Source organism: Dasypus novemcinctus, chromosome 11, assembly GCF_030445035.2.
Source record: "Dasypus novemcinctus isolate mDasNov1 chromosome 11, mDasNov1.1.hap2, whole genome shotgun sequence".
Taxonomy (NCBI): Eukaryota; Metazoa; Chordata; class Mammalia; order Cingulata; family Dasypodidae; genus Dasypus; species Dasypus novemcinctus.
In genome coordinates this window covers 70,999,164-71,020,192 of record NC_080683.1, presented here as the reverse complement: position 1 = coordinate 71,020,192, position 21,029 = coordinate 70,999,164, and the positions used below count along the sequence as shown (strand labels likewise).

General features: G+C 35.0%; 1 protein-coding gene across 2 annotated transcripts in view; it reads right to left on the bottom strand.

Annotated features, from left to right (window-relative positions):
* Positions 1-21,029, bottom strand: part of FHL5 (four and a half LIM domains 5) — a 43,331-nt gene that overhangs the window by 7,952 nt on the left and 14,350 nt on the right. For both annotated transcript variants that reach the window (XM_004455429.5, XM_058307165.2), the window contains 3 exons: positions 6,481-6,651; positions 5,500-5,674; positions 4,394-4,563 (listed from right to left, as the gene is read on the bottom strand). In XM_004455429.5, coding sequence (XP_004455486.1) covers positions 4,394-4,563; positions 5,500-5,674; positions 6,481-6,639 — 504 coding nt within the window. In that variant the 5' untranslated portion in view covers positions 6,640-6,651. The remainder of the gene's footprint in view (positions 1-4,393; positions 4,564-5,499; positions 5,675-6,480; positions 6,652-21,029) is intronic.

Genomic DNA, 21,029 nt, shown 5'->3' with positions numbered 1-21,029 from the left:
GTAGGATTAAATAGAACTGGTTAAAAATTTTCTTAAATTTTCTCCTATGTAGAGCAGAAAAGATAGAGGGCCACAATGGATGCAGGAGGATGAAAAGAAGAAGTAGGCTCTTGATTCCCCTGTGCTTTCTCTTCTGATTTTCTTATGGGCCTTCAAAGATCTGCCATTGGGGCTAAGGTATTTTCAGTATTATGGTCTTATTTCTATGTCTGATTTTTAAAGATGTTAAAAAAAGGGAAAACCGACTTTTGCCTAAGAGATTTATACCAGGTTCAAGAATATCCAGCAGGAGCAATTCTGAATGGAATAAATAAGCACCATCATTTGTTACTAAGCATGAACATTTCTAAAGTGTGTTTTTCAGTCCTCAGCATCCTCTTAATATTTTCAACACCCTTAAATGTCAGGGACTCTTAAGGGTGCTAAGGGATAACCTCTTCATGTTTTCAACACCCTTAAGTGGCAGGGACTCTCTCGTCTCCCTTTTACAGATGGGCACTGGCTGAGGGTTGGAGTGATTCAGTTACTTGACCACAGTCACACAATTATCAAGTGGCAGAGTTACTAATAGTCTTCACACCTGCACAATCTGACCCCACAGGTCACATGTTTAATCACTAATACAGTAGTGAGTCAAGATTACTTTGAGCTGACAAAGCAGTTGAATGAGTGAATAAACACAGAGGGAGAAAATTATTAGAAAGTAATTCAATATTGTATCTAGCAAAAATAAGTGCTCTAAGCAGGTGCAAGATTTTTTTTTCCTCTAGGACTGAAAGTAATGGCAGTAGTTGTACATTAAATCTCAAAGTGTGATGTCCTAGAGTTTTCTCAGAAAATGCTTATTATTTCTTCACAAGATATATATTTTTTTCTGAACCAATTTAATCTATTTGACTTTTTAAATGGTGTATGCATCTTTGTTTAGAATCCAGTGAATAGTGAGCAGTTCTTATTGTGTAGCAATTTTTAAGTCATATCATCTTTCAAATCTACAGCTAGACTCCTGGAAGTTTTTGGGAAACTAGATCTCATATAAATACCATATAATGATTAAAGCAATGGGATATCTGAGATGGTTCCTTTGACTTTGTACTCAAATTAATTAGATATAGAAAATGTAGAGCTCATCCTAACCCATCTTGTTTGTCTCAGATCCAATCTTTTGAAAAAATTATTATAAGACTATTTTTAGTCTTGAAATAAATATCTTAGAAGTTAAAGATATTTTGATAGAAAAGTTGATTTTTTTCCCCTAAATGAATAGAATATACTTCTCTGAATAAGTAAATGGGAAGCATAATGGTATGTGTGAAGTAAAGCAATTTAAAATACCCCCTACTGACTTCAAATGTCTATGGGCTTCACAGTAGAATTCAAGGTTTCTTTGATTTGTTTGGTCAAATGATTAGCAGGCAATTTTTAAAAGAGTTGAAACTTGAAAAATGTATTCACAGCAAAATAAATTGATATATACAACGAAGTGTTTAATTAGGGAACAGAGCATTAAATATAGCTATCATATGATTGTATTCCTTCTGAAGAGGTAGGCCGGCTAGGATGAAGACTAAGATCTAAGCTTGGTTTTTGCTACTGATTATTCCCTGGATTGAGAATAAGTTTCTTCTCTGGCACAGTGGAGGCAATAATACTTTTGCTCTCAGTTTGTAACAATTGTAGAATTGTAGAATTCATGTAACTCTGTTTGAACCCAGAGGAGTTTGAATTCAAAGCACTAGTAGTTTGAGATTACTTGCTTTTTGGTAGAAATAAATGTTAGTTTCATAAAATAAAATATACGAAACAGCTTTCAAAGGATCTGATTGCCAGGTGTTTTTTGTTTTTTGCTTATTTTGTTTGTTTTTAATCTTTACTTTTTGGTTTGTGTTGAAGAACATTGTTTTTCTTCAGCTAGAATCATTTTGATCAGAAACTTTTATATCCAGCTTTCTTGAAAGGACTTGAGGATTTGAAATTAAATAGGAAATAATCTGGCATGTCATGACTTGTCTGCTACACGATACATGCATTTTTTTTTTTTTTTTTTTTTTGAGATACTGGAGTCATGGATTGAACCAGGACCTTGTGTGTGGGAAGCCAGCACTCAACCACTGGGCCAAATCGGAAGCCCTGAGTGGGTTTTTTCATTTGTTTGCTTGTTGTTTGTTTTTTGTTTTTGAGAGGCACCAGGGACCAAACTGGGACCTCTCATGTGGGAAACAGGCACTCAACCACTTGAGCCACTTTTCCACTCCCCATTTCATAAATTTTTGATTACTTTAACTTATGTCCTAAATATATGCACAGGCTCCTATAACCTGTGAAGTAAGCCAGTGTTTTCCCCCCAGACAGTGCTCAATCCTGTTGATTTAGAGAAGTTCTCCCTTGAACCTTTATCAGCATCAAAAGAATCTCCATATTGTGTATCTGATAGATGTCTTTAAGAAATTTCCCATAAGCTTCATTAGTATTTTAGCATAAATGTTTAAGAAATGTAGCTTAAAATTTGCCAGTTTAGTTGTCCCTAAACACACCGAGATTTCTACACTTTATTTCCAGTATCTATTTATAAATGCATGTCTAGTAATTCTTTCAAGTGTCACATGTCATTAGGTCATAGGGTCTGACTACTGCTTTAAAGTCATTTTCTAAGTAATGTTCCTGTAGAGTCATGGAGGTCTCCAGGTATAGGATGGTTTCACGTCATGTTACTATCAGCTGTAATTTCCAGCCCTCATTATAGTGTAATTTAATAATAATAGCTTAAGAAAGTTAATTGATGTCTCCTCAAAGGTAGTACTGGTAATTGTAAATAAATGTAGAAAAGTACAGTGTGTTTGTCCACGTTTTAGATATGCAGTTGTTGAAAGAGGTAGTAAAACTTCTAGCTTCCAGATACAAGTTTAGATATGGTTTCAAGAGACCTGTCAAAGTAGTCCATAGATAAAAAATTTTTAGAAACTCTGTATTATCCAATGTGTTTTCATGACTCAGCTTTCTCATCACAATTTATAGTGTCATTTTAAATGTATGATGCCTCACAGTTCAAGGATTTCTTAGAAAATCTCAATATATATTTCATGGAATAAGACAGACTTCATCAAGGTGACAGAAGTAAATTATTTTTCACATAAAACTTTAGAGGACAAAAAAAGAATTGGATGAAGTTTATTTCAAAAATGACTTTTTTCCTGTTGGAAAATATGTTTTAAATGGGCAACCAAGTCAAAAGACCCCATGTGGTACAATGGACCTGGAAATGGAAGAAATCACCCCTGGCTCTTCATCTTATTCAATAAAACTTCAGATATGCCTCTCTTCCCATACTGTTTCTGCCTTTATAGCTACTGAATTTCCCTAATTATCTTTTTACTCTTTGAGCCTGCCAATCCATGTTTTGGATATACAAAAGTCTCCAACCAAGAAGACATCTATGTTTCTGTTACATAATGTAAGGAGTCAACAACCTGCTTAAATTGGTTCCCTAGGTCCCTCTGTAAGGCAAATCCATATTTCTCTGAAACTGTTACACTTAATGTATTAAAGCTTATTTTCTATTTAATATTCTGTATTTAAAGAGTCTTGTGCCCTTTCCTGGGACACATGAATTCTTGTTTAACAGCAGTGAATGAAACTGAAATATCAAATTGCTTCAGCTGTTTGGAATATTAAATTCATGCCCTAGGTGGAATTTTATGGCACATGATATACATTCAGGGAATAATAACTGTGATGATAATGACAATGATGACTATGATGGTGATGATGATGATGATGATGAGGGAAGGACAAGAAGGAGAAGGAAGAGAAGAAGAGGAAGAGGAAGAAAGGGTAGGATGAGGTGAAGGACAAAGCAATTACCTAAATAATTTGGGCTAGAATAAAAACCTATTGGACACAGGATGGACATTTCTGTTAGTTTAGAAGGTTTCTGTGCTCCAGGTTGTTGGAAAAATACCACCTTTTTAATGGGAGATCTGGATGCAAATGGAATTTTGGAAAACCTGGAAACAACCCAAATACTTATCAACAAGAGCATAGATCAATAAAATGTATATTTGTGCAATGAAATACTCCCAAGTAAAAAAGAATGAACTATTGGAACTTACAATAACATGGATGGATCTCATAGAAATTTACTGAAGGAAGCTGTAAGGAAAGACTGGATGCTGTGTGATTCCATTTATATGAAGTCAAGAACTGGGGGAAAAAAAGAGGTAGTCATTCTCACTATGACAGGTGGTGGTTTGGGGCCTGTTGGAATTCAATGCTAATCTGAATGTGAAAAGGTAAATATGAGGTGAAAGTAGGAGGTCACTCCAGTTATACTGGGTGTAGATAAAAAGCAACGGTGTGGAAGTTTCCATATGCTTCATCCTCTTTAGATAATTACCTTCTTGCAAAAGTTGCAGTAGTGAGCAAACTCTTTCTCAAAACATGGCAAACAATAATTGCCACTCTCTTTGGAAATCAGAGGCTTAGTTCCTATTGGTTGTCGGCAATGCTCACATACAAAGCAGGTTTCATGCCAGTAGTTTCCCTTAAATTCCATTTTGCGAGAACCTGCATCCCAAAAGTAAGAATCTGTTAGTACAAGTCAAGTAGAACTTTATTTTCTTTAAACAAATATATGTCAAATTACTCAAAATCATTTCTAAAGTAAAAACAATGAACTAATTGTCCTTATCGAAAAATACTGTTCTGTTAGTTCCAAAAAACATTCATTACAAAAAAAAAAAAAAGAATTCATTAGCTACTATAGAGGTGAATCACTGTTTCACTGAAAATCCAAGTCTCATGTAAGCTACGATTTGGAGATGTGAAAACACTCAAACTAGCAACTCTGAATGGCTACATGTGGTTTAAATGAATGGACCAGAACAATTATTTCAGAGATATTAAAAATGACTAGGACATAAACTCCTGAGATTTATGTCATACAATTATGGTCTCATAGACAATCTTTGAATCCATAAGAAAATGAGAGAACAAATCATGTTCTTATGCCGATGTCCATAGGGATTAGGAAGGAGAAATAGAGAATTAGTGCTTATCTAAAACTGGAATGATTTACAGAGACCCTTTTCCTCCTGAATAACTCTAAAATCAGTTTGTGACAAGCTACAAAATGATGGTTAACCCCATTCTCCCATGATGATCCATTCCTTCTGACTTTGGTTATGCCTAGCATAAGGTGTTTAGGGTAGGGGTCATATTATTGGTATAAATTTTATCCTTATTCCATGGTGGTTCAGAGCTGGTTCAAAATGTTTCTATGAATTAGAATTTACAGAAAGACACAGAGCACCTTAATTTACTTGTTCAAGATAGAATGAATGTTTTATTTCCAAAATACAGTAAGTGAGATTAAGAGATAACAGGAATGATGGCTTTCTCGTAACCAGGGATAAATCTTTGTTAGCTGCTACACTCTTCCTGTGCTTGGGCTCAAAACCATTGCAGCTTCAGTTAGGGACTGGATAGCTCTCGTGATCTTACCAGGCATGATGGTCTTCTTGCAGTGGAAGCACTTGGAGGAACACTCATTAGAATAGCACTCAGTGCACAGCAGGCGCTCATCCTTGGCAGCAAAAGGCTTTTCCACCAGAGAGTGATTGCATTTGGCACACTTGAAGCATCTTTCGTGCCAGTGCCCGCCTTTGTAGCAGAGATCCTTTGAGACAGTAAATAAAAATTAATTAAATGTGTTTGGGACAAAAGAGGTCTAAAAGACAAAACTGAACACTCCTGGGACTCTGGTGCCAGTAGATTGTGCTGGTAGCTTGAGGGAAAGTTGTTATTGATACTGATACCCAGAGAAAGGAGACTATCTGGGGTAATTAAGAACTAGAGCCTGGGGCTTTCTTGTGGTCACTAAAAGCAGCTGGAAAACACACTGACTCCACTGTTTCTTCTAATTTCCCCCCTGCATTTCTTCTACAAGCTAACAATGAGATCTTTTACATTATGACTTCTATTTTTAGGTTGCAGTATCCTACTACTGTCTGATACTTTATTAAACAAAATCCAACATCATCTAATTAAATAAAAGGGAAAAATGAAAAAATGCAATAATGAGCATTGTAGAAGGAATGGATGGGCTATATGCATGAATAGTTGAGTAGAGAAGAGGCTGGTTTGAAGTCAGAAAACAGACCTCGAATCTTTGTGTGTCTATTTATATATTCATTCCACAAATTACTTAACATTTCAGCTGTCTAACTTTGGGCAAATAACCACTATAAGCTTTAGCATACTAAACTATCTCATAAGATCATTTCAAGGATTCAAGCATATGTTTTATTTCTTAGTGCTAGCATAGGGTATGGAACTTGATTGATGAGTAACTTTTAAGATACTTATATCCAGTAGCAAAGCAATATAAAGGGTGTTAAGAGACATCACTAATGGCAAAAAGACACTCCAAAGCATTTATCTGCTGCTCATAGCAATAATTCAGTGATTTGAGATGAGACTTACCTTGGAATCCGATTCAATAGGTTTTTTGCACTCTTCACAATAGTTTGAAAATATACGGTCATAACATGAAACACAGTATGGATTGTCATCTTTCATTACATATTTCTTCCCAAGAAGTGAGGCTGTGCAGTATTGACAATCAAATTGAGCAGTTGTCATTTTGGTTTGATCCTGTGAATAAGATAATGATTCATGTATAGAAAAGAAAAATTTTGTTTATAAGATAAACTAAAAAGCCTCTATACCATATGGGTCAAGCATTTAAGTGAATTTATATATCCTAGAAAAAAACTTCCAATTTAGGAAAATATGTTTATAGTTATGGTGACACTTGGAGTAATTTAAGAAAGGCTACTTTTCCATCTTGTCAGTTACTGTGTGGTTTATTAACAAAATCAATCATGCCAACAGCCAGATTGTGAAAAACATCTTATATTCACCATACACTAATGTGGAAATCAGTGAGTATGATAAGTGTTGAAATAAGCTGGTTTCACCTCAAGAATATAAATATGCACTGTTGATAGGACTTTCACAAACTGTCATCACTTAGTATTTTGCTAGAGAGTTCTGGAGGAGGAATTTCATGGAAATTATAAAGCCTTTTTACTCTAATTTAAATGGAAAGTAATCAGAAAGTGCATTGTCTTTTTTTAGTCCATTATTTTATTCTTTACATCTTTTTGAGTACCCAGTGAGGGTTCTGCTTTCTTAGTTTTAAATCTCTCTATAGCACTTGTCTTCCCACTGGGGCATCCTTCCTTATATGTGGCTTCAACTATCACAAACATACTGAGGACTCTAACATCTTTTTGCTTTGCCCTGACTTTTCTAGTAGCTTAGCTTGTACATCCACTTGCCTCTTGGGTATCACCATTTAAGTGTCCTACAGCAAACTGGCCAAATAAAACTTCTCATTAGGTAGGAGTTAGTCAAAGTGCAGTATCTTTGTGACAACTCACTGGATTGCCCTGATATAGAAGTGCAGGTAAGACCATTGATGGTAGAAAACAGCTGTAGCCTTCTTCAGGCTTTAGAGTTAAACTAACACGTATACAAAATAAATAATAACTGCAGTATCTTACAAAATGAAAAACAAAGCCAAGGGCAACATAAGGATACTATTTTGTAAATTTAGGAAAACCATATTAGAACAAAACGTGGTTTCCAAGGGCTTTAATTAGGCATTGATCAAGAATTTTTCATTGTTATCAAAAACAGTACTACTGATTTTCCTTGAAAAATGAAATTTATCATCTCTAGATTTACTGGAATTTGTTAAGAGCCATGGATATTTTTGCTTTCACTCATTTTAGTGGAAAACTTTCCAGCAAAGCATCTGCCGTATATATGTCACCGTTAATTCCGAGTATTGCAGTTTTGCTATATTATCCTTCACAAGTAAGTAGAGAAAAGACTGAGGATTTGGAACATGTGGATCTTTTCCCAGGAAAGATGAAAATTCAGATTAGAAAGTTCTCAGTGGAACATGGCCAAAATGATCTGCAAGGAACATTGAAATTCCCTGTTTGATTAATTTTACAGAAATATTCCTCCCCAGTTAATACAAACACACTCAAAGGGAAAACAAATCTAATTCCCTTGAAAAGTTTGAAAATACAAGTTTCATCCACATTTAAAGCAATCAAGAGTTAATCTCTTAGCAGTATAATAAGGTAGATATCTTTAACTTCCCTCATTTTAAACAGAAACTTCCTTTATAATTTTTAATATTAATCTAGCTTTAGACATACAACAGCACTTCATGCACAGCCTATCAGGAGTTTGGAACTCCTAAATTATTTGTGAAGCTCTTAGTATTATAAAACGGAGAAAGAAAAAAATTGGTGGTATTTCTATACCTATTTTAAACAACATGTTAAATAAAACAACACATTGCAATAATGGCGCCTCATTAGGTGATCAGGTCAAAAGTCTAAATATAAATACAAGACTGGAAGGCGCTTCCTCATTCTATTCTAACCACAAATAAGCTTGCTTGACAGAAAATCCTTAACAAAATAGACCACATTTTCTTCATTTTTTTAAAGGAGAAAGAAGCAATGGCTATAATACAAATCACTACTTATTCCACTGTTTTTTAAAGAGCAACAGTAGGGCGTTAGGTAGGGTGAGAGCAAAGTCAACCCAATTACTTAAAAAACCTTTTGATTTTACATTTTTAGAAGTTTTCAGTGAGAGACAGATATTTGGCCAACATTTATTTAATATCTACTCCGTGATATTTGAACTTTCTGCCCTCAAGAAGTCTGGGTTTTGTTAGCTTAGCTCCTACCTTAGTAAAGATGAATATAATTTGAGGTAAGAGAACAAACTGAATTTTTCCTTTCTTACTATTTGTTGGGAAAAATGTACTAATAAATTTAGTCCTCATTTTCATGAAATCTACTATTTAACTGTGAAAAACAGAATGAATCCAAATATTGTTTCTTAAAAATAAAGGTATTAATTACTAAGTATATACCCAGAAGAACTGAAAGCAGCGACATGAACAGACAGCTGTACACTGATGTTAATAGTAGCATTATTCACCGTAGCCAAAATACGGAAACAACTCCGGTGTCTATCAACCCAGGAATGGATAAACAACTCGTGGTGTATACATATGATAGAATATTATGCAGCTGTAAGAAGAAATGAAGTCGTGAAGCTTATGACAACATGGAAGAACCTGGAGGACATCACGTTGAGTGAAATAAGCCAGACACGAAAGGACAAGTACTCTACGACTGCACTTTGATGAACTAAATATATTGTGTAAACTCATGGAGTTAATAATTAGAATATAGGTCACCAGAAAATGGAATGAAAGTAGAGAATGGAGAGCTGAGTGTAAATTTGTGCAGAATTGGTAAAAAGTTGTTTGTCTTTGGAAATGAATCCAAGTGGTGAGGGCACATCATAGTGTTTGTGACTAGCAGAGCTGTCATATGGGTATGATAGTGGTTGAAAGGAAAAGTCTAAGGTCAGGCATATTACTAGAAGAAAAGTTTAAAAATATAACTTGGAACTGTAGAACATAGTTAAACTTCAAGTGAAATATGAATATGGGTACTATTGCATATGTAAGACTGTTTTTGCAAAATATAAATACAAGTAAACTAGAGAGACAGAAACAAAACAGCAGCTTTGTACAGCAGGGAAAGCATAGAGAAATTGGGAAGTGATGAGTTTTGTTCGTTTTTGGTTTATTACTATTATTATTATTGGAATAATGAAATGCTGTAAAAATGATTGGAGTGGTAAATGAACAACTATGTGGTTATACCAAATACCATTGATTGTACACTTTGGATGGATTTATGATTTATTAATATGTATCAATAAAATTGACTTGTTAATAAAATAAAATTATTCTAACTCTATAAATAATACACATTCCAATAGAATCATACAGAGTTGCTTGGGAAAACTAATAGAAACGAGAATGAGGGGCTAGAGTACAAGACTTCAAGGAAGTTAACCTGCTGGAAATCTGTTAAAAGAAGGGAGGAAAAGGACAGAAGGAAGATAGGAAGGATCTTGGTTTGGCAGGAAAGGAAGGGGAAGAGGCAAGTGGAAGAATGGTACAGGATCCCATTTGAAGTTGGGAAATGGTGAATCTGAGTAGAGAAAAGATTTTGCAGTTGGTTTTATTAATTATAAAGACCTTGAAACTATTTAAAGCTATTTGAACTTCTAACACAAGCAGTTCTAAATGGGAAGGGAAAGGTAGAAGAGGTAAGCACATGAAATTTTCCATCAAATAAGATCACTTTTTTTTATGGGGTACCTTTCCATCTATTTAGATCTTTAAAAATTCCTTTCAACAGTGTTTTATTGTTTTCAGAATGTAAGTTTTGTAATTCCATTAAATTTATTCCTGTTTTATTCTTTTTGTAATTGTTGTTACTGGAAATGTTTTCTTAATTACATTTTTTTCACCTTTTAATTTTATTATTATCTTTTTTTTAAAGATACATGGATCACATAAAATGTTACATTAAAAAATATGAGAGGTTCCCATATATCCCACTCCCCACACCTCCACTCCTCCCACACTGACAACTTCTTCCATTAGTGTGGTACATTTCATTGCATTTGATGAGTACATTTTGGAACATCGCTGCACAGCATGGATTATAATTTATGTTGTAGTTAACACTCTCTCTCAGTCCATTCAGTGGATTACGGCAGGATATAGAGCGTCTTGCATCTGTCCCTGCAATATCATTGAGGACAACTCCAAGACCCTAAAATGCCCCAATATCACACGTCTTTTTCCCTCTCTCTGCTTTCAGCAACTCCCATGGCCACTGTCTCCACATCAACGATATAATTTCTTCCATTGCTAGAGTCACAATATTTCTATAGTTGGATACCAGTAAGGCCACTCTAATCCTTATTTCATTCCTCCTTCCTGAAGGCCCTGTGATGGTGATGTCACTCCACCTCTAAATTGAGAGGGGACTTAGAGCCCATATGGCTGATGGATGGGATTCTCCTGCTTGCAGCTGTAGACTCAGTTTCCGGTGTGGTGGTTGACCATCCTCACCTCCCTGTTAGCTGACCTGGGTAAGTCCAATGAACCAGAGAGTAAGAGTTGCAACTCTGCTGAGGCTCGGGGCCCAGGTGGCACATGGACAGTCCAGAGATTCAAGTCTCCTGAGTATACACCAACCCCAGCATCAACCACAGGTTCAGTAAAAGTGACAGAAGAGGCATGTGTAGAGAAGTCACATCTGAGTCCCACTCCATCACACTCAGGAGTACAAATTCCAAAATCAGGCCCACTGGCAAGGCGCTGAACTCCAAAGCTAAAATAAGATCACTTTTTAACCATCTTATTCTCCCCTAAACATCATGCTAAACTTACTTCTCTTCTTTATCTTTTAAGTTAATATTCTAAATGCTCAGGAAATAATAACTGTATATCTTATTCAAAAGAGAAAGACAAATGGTTAATTTTATTCATTCCTTAACAGGTAAAGCTGTAGGAAAGAAAACAAGGACTATGTGATTCTTTCTTGGGAAATCTCACCTGAATGTCAATATCTGAGTGTTTCAGATATTGGGAAAATTCTATTTTCAAATATTTAAAATACTGATCAAAGATTATTTATTATTATGAGATATAAGAAGCAGTAATATTATTACTGTACCCCAATTAGATAGCATTTGACTTATGTATGTGTGATCTCAGAAATGCTAGTCATTCATTTGGGATATATCAATCAGAAATTATTGTCAAACTTCTCCCAAAGTCATTATGAAATTGATATGACATATCATCCCAGAATTTTTATCATTGGATACTGGAGTCTTAGAAGATTGATTTGGAGATGTAGTGATATTTCAGAGGACCTATGTTGCTAAACAAAATAGCTCAGAAATCCAATGGTATGAAAGGACTTGCTTTGTTTTTCCAGGTCCCTCCTTTAGATGGCTCAACTTATTTAGATTTTAGGTTTCCTTTTGAGTACAAAAGGATACTACTTTCCATAGTTGAGAATGCTATTTATTTTATTTCTAACCAGTAATAATTTTATGTCAAATTCTGTTATGGTAAGTTATTGATGGGAAGGATAATGCTGTAAGCGATATACCCACTTACACTTTTTACTACGTTAGTTATCACAAGCAGTGTTCTTGAGAGCATGTCAAGCAAGAGAGAGGCATGGACTTGATGTGGTGCCCTGTATCTTTAATATGCTCTTGTTTGCAAAGGCATCACACATCATTCATTTTTCATCATTTAATAAACATAAATTTGTTATTTACAAAGTAATCTGCTAGAAGTTGTGAAAGATATAAAATTAAATTTCTTAAACTCCATCCTAAAAGAATTTATAAACTGGCATGAAGGGTAAGGACATTTTGTATTAACTAAGCAAAAGTTAAGGGTGATAAGGACAAACCAAAGTATGTATTTAGAGCACTGATTCTAAACTCTGGATGCACATTAGAATTTTAAAATTGTCTAAGGTGTAGCTCTCACTTCCAAACGAAGTAAATCAGAATTTGTGGGGGTAGAGATTATGTATTTTTTCAGTTGCTAGATGGTGCAAATGTCCAGCCGGGTTGAAAACTATCGGTTTAAAGGAAGGAAGAAGGACAATTTCTTCTAGCTAGGAAGAATTCAGGAACCCCTTGGAGAAGGTGGCATCCATTCTGGTATTGGGAAGATATTGTGGGTTGCTCTCCCAATCCCAATCTTGGATTTATCCTTCTTCTAGTCGGAAAGGTCAGATAACTTAAAACATTATCCTTTACCTTTCAGTGTTCAGAGCACAAATTTGACTCTGCTAACTAGAAGCACTTGCGTGAAAATTGAAAGCTGGAAATGAAAGTCATGTTCCTACTGCTCTTGGATTGGGATTTTCCAGGATCCAGTCACCAGTGCTTTGCTGGCAGACAGTAGAGATAGTGGTACTGGGTAGCAGCTGCAAGTCCCTGAACTCTGGGTCACAGGGGAAATTGGGTGTTGAGGTGGGCAAACAGCAGTTTCTACCACTGCATAATATTTAAAGGAGTAGTGATATTTAATATTCTTGTGTGTTTCCTGAGTGCAGAACTCTTAAAACGACCCCTCCAGGAGGTCTATTTTATTATCCCCATTTGACAGAGGAAGAAATCGAAGCTGAGAGAGACCAAGATCACATGGCTGATAAAAACGATATATCTTGAGTTTCAGCCCAGACCTGTTAGAAACTGAAGCCCAGGGCTCTTAGCCAGTGTAAACTTGTACTTTCTTGGAGATGTGGGGGGAAGGACATTCCAGATAAAGCAACAGAATTAGAAAAGGCACTTATATGTGAATATGTAAGGCATGCATGGAAAACAGAAAAAAAAAATATCCTAAATGGCTTGCAGGGCATTAGAAGGTAAATATTGCAGACAAGTTTGGAAAGTCTTATGTTCCAAGATAGATTTGAACTTGCATTTTTCTATAGAAAAGTTATAATCATTGGTAATTGAGAGTAGGCAAGTGACATATTTTGAGCTGAGATTTATAAAAATTAATTTTGAAATAGTGATGAAGAGATTGAAAAGTAGATATATCAAAGACATGAAAATAGCTTAGGAGCCTATTTTTCAATAATTCCATTTAATCAATATGTATTATTGTACCTCCTATTAAAAATGCTGTTTTGTGTATTTTGGAGAATACAAAAGAGAATCAATAATATTTTTTTCATCAAGGAACTTATATAAAAGAAATAAATAATAAGTATAAGACATATGACTCATAATTTACCTTAACAAATAATTATATACACACACACACATGCTTGTGACAGCAAGTAGTAAGTAATAAGAAAGCATAACTATGTATGTAGTATTGGAAATCTGAGAAACCAAATATTGATTCCAATTAAAGGGGTGAGGATGAAGTTGGGAATAAGGGAAGGAGGGAAGCATTTGGCACGATCAGGTTGGTGATAATGATAGCCTGATATAGATAAAAGAGAAAAGAGGATTGTGTGGGATGTGTCAAAATTGTGTGTGCGAATCAAGAAACAGTGGGACTTAGAAAGTGAATGATTTGAGAGGCCAAAAAGTAATCCTGGCTTTTTACATATGGGTTCCTGGTAGAAAGAGTATTCCATTAACAGAAGATGGGAACACAGAGAAACAAATTGGTAGGGAACATTATCTCAGATTTAAATGCATTAAATTTGAAGAATTAAATTAGTGAAGCATCAAGCTGGGTCAAAAAAAAAAAAGGGTTTAAATATCACTCTAGTTGAGGAGGTAGATAAAGTGGTAACTGAAGTTATAAGGTTGAATAAGAGCATCAAAGAAATCTGTAGAGTAGAGCATGCCAAAAGGTCAAGAAGGAACTTGCAAGTTATGGGATGGGGAGGAGATACAGCTGATACGGTTCAAGGTCATTGTTTTGAAAAACAATGGAAGAGAGAACTTTAAGCTGAACAGTTGGCTAATAATATTAATTAAGGAGAGTGTCAACAAGTAGATAAATGGTGCCTTCAAAAAAGTAGTTTGGATAAATAGATTTTAAGGGGTTAAACAGTGAGTGAAGAAAGCATTACTGACGGTTTAGAAAACTAGATATACTGAACAATACTCTTAAGGAGTGAAAAATGAACAAAATAAAATTAATAAAATGCATTGCTGGACTGTCAAGAAAGTAAGGGAAATTCTCAGAGGATGAAAATAAAAGGAATGCAGGAAATTAAAATGTTAAAACCTTTGAAGTAGCCACCTGTCCTGAGTGCAACTTCTAAGCCATGTTGACCTTGATAGTCAAGGTATTATATCCTTATCTTATACTAACTATGGTCTAAACCCCTCAGATTTTAGTTTAAAGTTTTAGTTTGCAGTGGAACTGAGTTGTAGTGCCAAAGTCCCTGACAAAAATGCAAGTTAAAAACAGAATGAATAAAAGCTAGTAAGGAAAAAGCAAACAAAAATAGCAATGAAAAAATACTCCAAACATGGGAAATAACAGTTTCAAAATGTAAAATAAATGAGTATAATATGTTTAGGGACATAATAGATCTTATTATATATTTTAAAAATGAAAGAGGTTTGCAAAAGAACTGATAGAATTCAGATATGGAACTATATCATTGAAATTAAAAATGAAATAGTAAGTAGCAGATTAGAATCAGTTGAGGATAGTTCTGAAGAAAAATGACAGAATGCTGCACAGAGAGAAAAAGAGATAGAAATGGTAAAAGAAGGGTTAAAGGATGTGGACAGCATCCAACAGGGGTCTAATATCCATGATATATTAAGAGATCTTACAACTCAACAATAAAAAGACAAACAACCGAATTTTAAAAATGGGCAAATGATTTGAATAGACATTTTTCTAAAAAAGAAATACAAATGGCAAAAAAACACATGAAAAAATGCTCACCACATTCTGTTAGGGAAATGCAAATCAAACTACAATGAAATAACATTTCATACCTACTAAAATGACCCCTATTAAAAAAGACAAACAGAAAACTACAAATGTTTAAGAAGGTATGGAGAGAGTCCCACTGTTGGTGGGAATGTAGAATGGTTCAGCCATTGTGGAAGTCTGTTTGGTAGTTCCTAAGGAAGTTGGATGTGATGCAGCAATACCATTACTAGCTATATACCCAGAAGATCTGAGAGCTGGTACATGAACAGACATGTGCACATTGATGTTCATAATTGCATTATTCACGATTGCCAAAAGATGGAAACAACCCAAGTGCCCATCAACTGATGAATGGATAAACAAACTTAGTATATACACATGATAGAATATTATTCAGCTGTAAGATGAAGTGAAGTTGTGAAGCATATGACAACATGGATAAACTTGGAGGACATTTTATGAGTGAAGCAAGTCAGGCACAAAAGGACAAATATCGTATGATTTTGCTATTATGAACTAAATATAAGGAGCAAACCTCGTAGAGTTAATAGCTAGAATGTCACCAGAGAATAGAATGTAGTTAGAGAATGGAGAGCTGAGGGTTAATCTGTGCAGAATTGGTAAATGTTTGTAAATGAATAGAAATAGGGAAAGCACATCATGGGATTTGTAAATAATAGTACTAACATGGGTATGATAGTGATTTGTTTTTTTCCTTTCCTTTGGAGTACTAAAGTTCTAATATTGATTGAAAAGATGAATGCACAGATCTGTGATTGGGGGGGGAATACACGAAATGTAAGATATAGACTATAGTTGGCAGTAATATTTTTATGATGCTCTTTCATAACTTCTAACAAATATTTCACAACAATACAAGGTATCGGTGCTAGGGTGATATATTGGAGCTCTGTATGATGTTATGTATGTATGTTTTGTAAGTTCACAACTTTTTCCTCCTCTATTTGCTATGTAGATACAACCCAATCAAAATTCTATCTTTTGTGTGTGTGTGTGTGAAATTATAGACGCTGATTGTATAACTTATACAGAAATGCAAACGAACAAGGAAAACCAAATCACACTTGAAAAAATCAAGAAGCAGGGATCAAGATATCAAGACAATATAAAGGTACTGCCACTGATCAAGATGGTTTAAACACAAGATTAGACACTTAAGCCACTGTAAAAGTATAGAGAGCCCAGATATAAATCCACAAATATATAGACACATGAACTAAGGAGCAGTGATGATTGAGGAAAAGAATGACCTTTTCAGTACATAATGTTGGATCAATTCTATATCCATTTGAAGAAGAAAGAAACTTGTTCATCACATCTGTGGTAGATTGAGGTAGGTACCCCACAGAACACATGCTCTTAATCTTTATTCTCTTTCCTGTGAGTGTGACCCTTTTGTAAATAGGACCTCATAAAGATGTTAATTTTAGTTAAGGTGTGGCCCAACTGAATGAGGGTGGTTCTTAATCCAAATTAGTGGAGGGTTTATAAAGAAGACCCAGAAATCACAGAAGTGAGAAAGGAGAGGACATATCATATGACCAGTAGCAGAGATAAAAGTTAAGGAAACTCAAGGATTGCCAGCAGCTAGCACCACAGATCTACAGTCTTCAGGGAGAAAGCCAGTGTTACCAATATCTTGATTTTATATCTCTTGTAGCCTCAAATCTGTGAGCCAATAAATTACTGTGTCTGTAAGTCAACCCATTGTGTGGTACTTTTGATAGCAGTTCTGGCAAACCAAGGCAAGTCATATTCCAAAAATTATATCCAAGTGGAGTGTGGATCTCAAGGTTAGGACAAAACAATAACGCTCTTAGAATATAGAAGAATGACTTCATGAATTTGACTTAGAGAAATATTTTTTAAACAAAATGAAAAAGTACTAGTCATATAGGGAAATTTAATAAATTAGACTATTTAAAATTAAGAGCTTCTGTTGTCAAATGTCACACTCTCTTAAGTGAAAATGAGAGTGGGAAAAGGTATTACAACTCATCATCCAATAAAGGACTTGTATCCACAACATATAAAGAACAAAATTCAGGAAGAGATTCAGAATTAACTGCCTTGTGGAGTTAGAAAGGGGATGATGAAGGAGCAGAGAGGGTTTCAGATATATAGGGAATATTCTATTTCTTAAACCAAGTTGTTCTCTCATACTTTGCAACATATTATAAATATTCTTCTCTGTATTGGTAATGTTTTAATTTTAAAAGATGCTTAAAAAACAAGTCAATAATGGTAAGTGGAAGCAGGATGTATTAAACAATTCTTTCATTATGTGTATTAACAGAGACAGTAATCCAAATTGATACAGCAGTCTCCAAGGAAGGGTTTTGCATGGTGATGGTGGTCCCAGTTGTCTGGAAAATGGTGATCTGGTGTTGCTTGTAGGCTGAAGAATAGGACTGACTTCTGAGAGTGACACTATAGATACAAGAGGAGGGCAGGGGAGGCAATAAAGTTCCTTCTTTTTTTCTCTCTCACTTTCTGAAATAGTCACCATGGGGCTGTGCAAAGTGTATTCATCATTCTAATATGCATAAATTTCAGTTAACAGAGCACTGTGCAAACAAGGACAACCTGCATGTGTCTTATTGCTTTCCTATTATAGATTGCACGTTTTAAAGTGAGAGGGCTTTACCTTTTCTTATGGTGGAATTAAAATGTACTAGGATATTATTTGGGCCTTCCTGTTTCCAGTAATGGCTCTATGTTAATGTATTTTAGGGGTATTTTATTTCTCTGTGTCTTACTTGGGGAAGCTGAATTACCATATATCCTTTATTCTAATTGCAAAATATATGATATTTTGTTAATTTGCTTAAAGTTTTTTCTTCCTCATAGGGATAGGAAATTCTATGTAAAATAATTACAATTGAATAAGTGAATGAATAAAAGCTTTCTATCCTCTAAGAACTTGGGTTCCAAGACAAGTACTGATGAAAATACATGTGCAAAGAAGATTCTATCAAGAGAATAAAGGACAAGGTCACGTTCACTTGAATAGTGAATTAATTCATATCTGTTATATGTGTGTCCAATGTGTCAAATGCAGTGAATAAAGGTTATGAAACACTGAGTAAAGCTCTAAGGGCCTGTCCATACCAGAAAGTGCTTTCACTTTCCCTGCAAGGGTGGTTGAAGATAATAGTGTGATTTGAATAGTAGCTGAGGAAGAGATAAAAGAAACAGTAGAAATAGATGGTTATTAAAGTTTTTCTCTCTAAACTAAGGACAGCAATAAGGTTCCACAGAACAAGTTTTGTACTGTTTGACCAGGCACTTCAATTCTTTGTTGGAAGCTGCATCAATTTTTCTGAGTCTGCACATAACACGGAACATATCATGTCTTCACCAGGACAGGGACATACGATGCCAGCTGAAGTGTTGGTGTAATAAATGACTGCACTGACAAGATTTAGGTGAGTTAAGTGAGATACATGAGGAAAAGAAATCTTCCAAAGACTGTGTAAACCAGGCCAGATGGGAGAGGTACATGTTCTACAACAGCAAAATATAAAACTCAAATATTTAAAAGATATGAATGCATTAGCATAACCAGTAAGTAGTTTCCACTTTCAGGTTTCTTTTTCCTTTTATTTTTCCTGGTAATGAGGATGGAGTTGAGCAGACCTGTGTGTTTACTTATCTGCTTTTGGTTTGTAACTAAAGACAAAACATCTTTAGATGTCAGAAATCAGAAGCTGCAGATTTTTGCTCTGGTTGCTTTAGTGCTAACACATTATTTGTCCACTTTATGGAAGCCATTTAACCTTTCTGTGCCTTGGTTTCCTTATCTATGAAATGACAACCATATCAACAGCTAATAGTCTCATCAAGGATCCAGTGAGATGGAAGAGTGAAAAAGTCATGGCTAAATCTGCTTGATTTGATGGCAAATGAGCTCTAACTAGAGTTCCCATTTTAAAGAAGGAAGCTATTTTCTTCCCTCCTCAACCACTGCATTTTGAAAATGCAACAAATAATTTTAAAAATAACTAAAGTCATAACTTCAGGCCATCAATCAAAAATAACCTAAAACAAGCATCATAGAATTGTGGTGGAACATTTGATATTAGCCTCTAGGGATGTATTTACAAGCCCAGTTTGTTGGAAGCTGAATGTTTTGTGTGGAGAGGTTGAATATGAATTCTCCTGAGAGCTGCTGAACTACTACTCTCCCATGAAACAAAACAGCTGACTAGAGTTTTCCATCTGGTTAATTTATTCTGTGGATTCTAAAGAAAAAGATGCCTCAGATGATTTTCTTGGAGAGATTACATTCAGAATCATGTAATTATGGCATCTTTTACTAGAATAAAGATAAAATTTAGTTCATGGTATTATGTAAGATTAAGTATATTTTATCAAGCATTTTATTATTTTAAAAAGGTAAAAATAGAGGACTCTTAAAAAACACTTTGGTTTAAAGCCATCTTTGATTTTTCCTCACTGGGGTATAAAAAAATTTAAAGACCAAAAGAGTACTGCCTTTTAACATCAAAGTGGATTATCCAGATCCCTCCTTCCTACTTTTAAACCAGTCATTAGGCTTGTGCCTTCAATCCCAAATGAGCCAGAGAAGTAATAGTGTAATGAATTGTGCCTCCTATTCCATAATCCTTTCAATAGGTATAAATTGAGGTCTGTCCTTCCATTTCCTGCAAATTTGCTTCATTTTGCCTAGAAAAAGTGTTTTGGAAGAGCAAATCAAGTTCCTAGATTACCTTAGTGTCTTTCTCAAAGGCTTGTTTGAAAAACCGATTTAGAGTCAGGTTTTGGTTTAGACAAGAACTGAACTAAAAGAGACATTTTATCTAAAAGTATTTAGCACATGGTAGGGGCAGGATAAATGCTTTTTATATATCAATATGCCAAATAAACCCAGTTTCCTAACGATGGAGTCTACAAGGACACAGAAGACCCCATATAAATCAGCAAACGATCCTCTCTCTGCCCTCTACACTCTCCAGAAAATTCAAGTATGAATTGGGGAAATGCCTCCAAAGTAGTAACTGTGTCCTTGTTTATGATCTTCCTTTCTTATGATCTTCAACTATTGACAATATCTGCAAACTAGTAGCCTTTTCTCAGTAGTGAGGAAGGGCCTCCAGTCATGTATCCACTTACAGTTTCTCTGGCTTCCCCTTGCATCTAATAACAAATGCAACCTGCCTAGCCAGAAATATGATCACAGTTGTCAAAAGTGAGGCCACCAAGGAAGGAATTGAACTTGTAAACTGGGCCACGTTGGTAACACATGCTCATCAGCTGGGTAACTCCCACAAGTTCAGGCATTTGGGTACACAGGATTAGATGCAAAGGTTGCCATGGCCTGGGAGAAGAGTCATCATAAGCATGGAGAACAGGCTTATCACAGAAACTAACTACAGGCTCTACATGATACAGGAGAATCAGGCAAAAATTATTTTCTGTGATTTTCTTTTAAACAAACATGCTTTTCAAATATAAGAAATAGATCATTTCTATGTCATTAATACATAGTACTTGGTACTGTCCAATTAAATGAAGAGTGTACTTTATTTGGAAGGTGCCCATATAAAATTAAAGACGAGGTTTATATATTCATCATGTATAAAGCCTACAAAGCAATTTTTAAAAAATCCATCATTAACCAAATGAT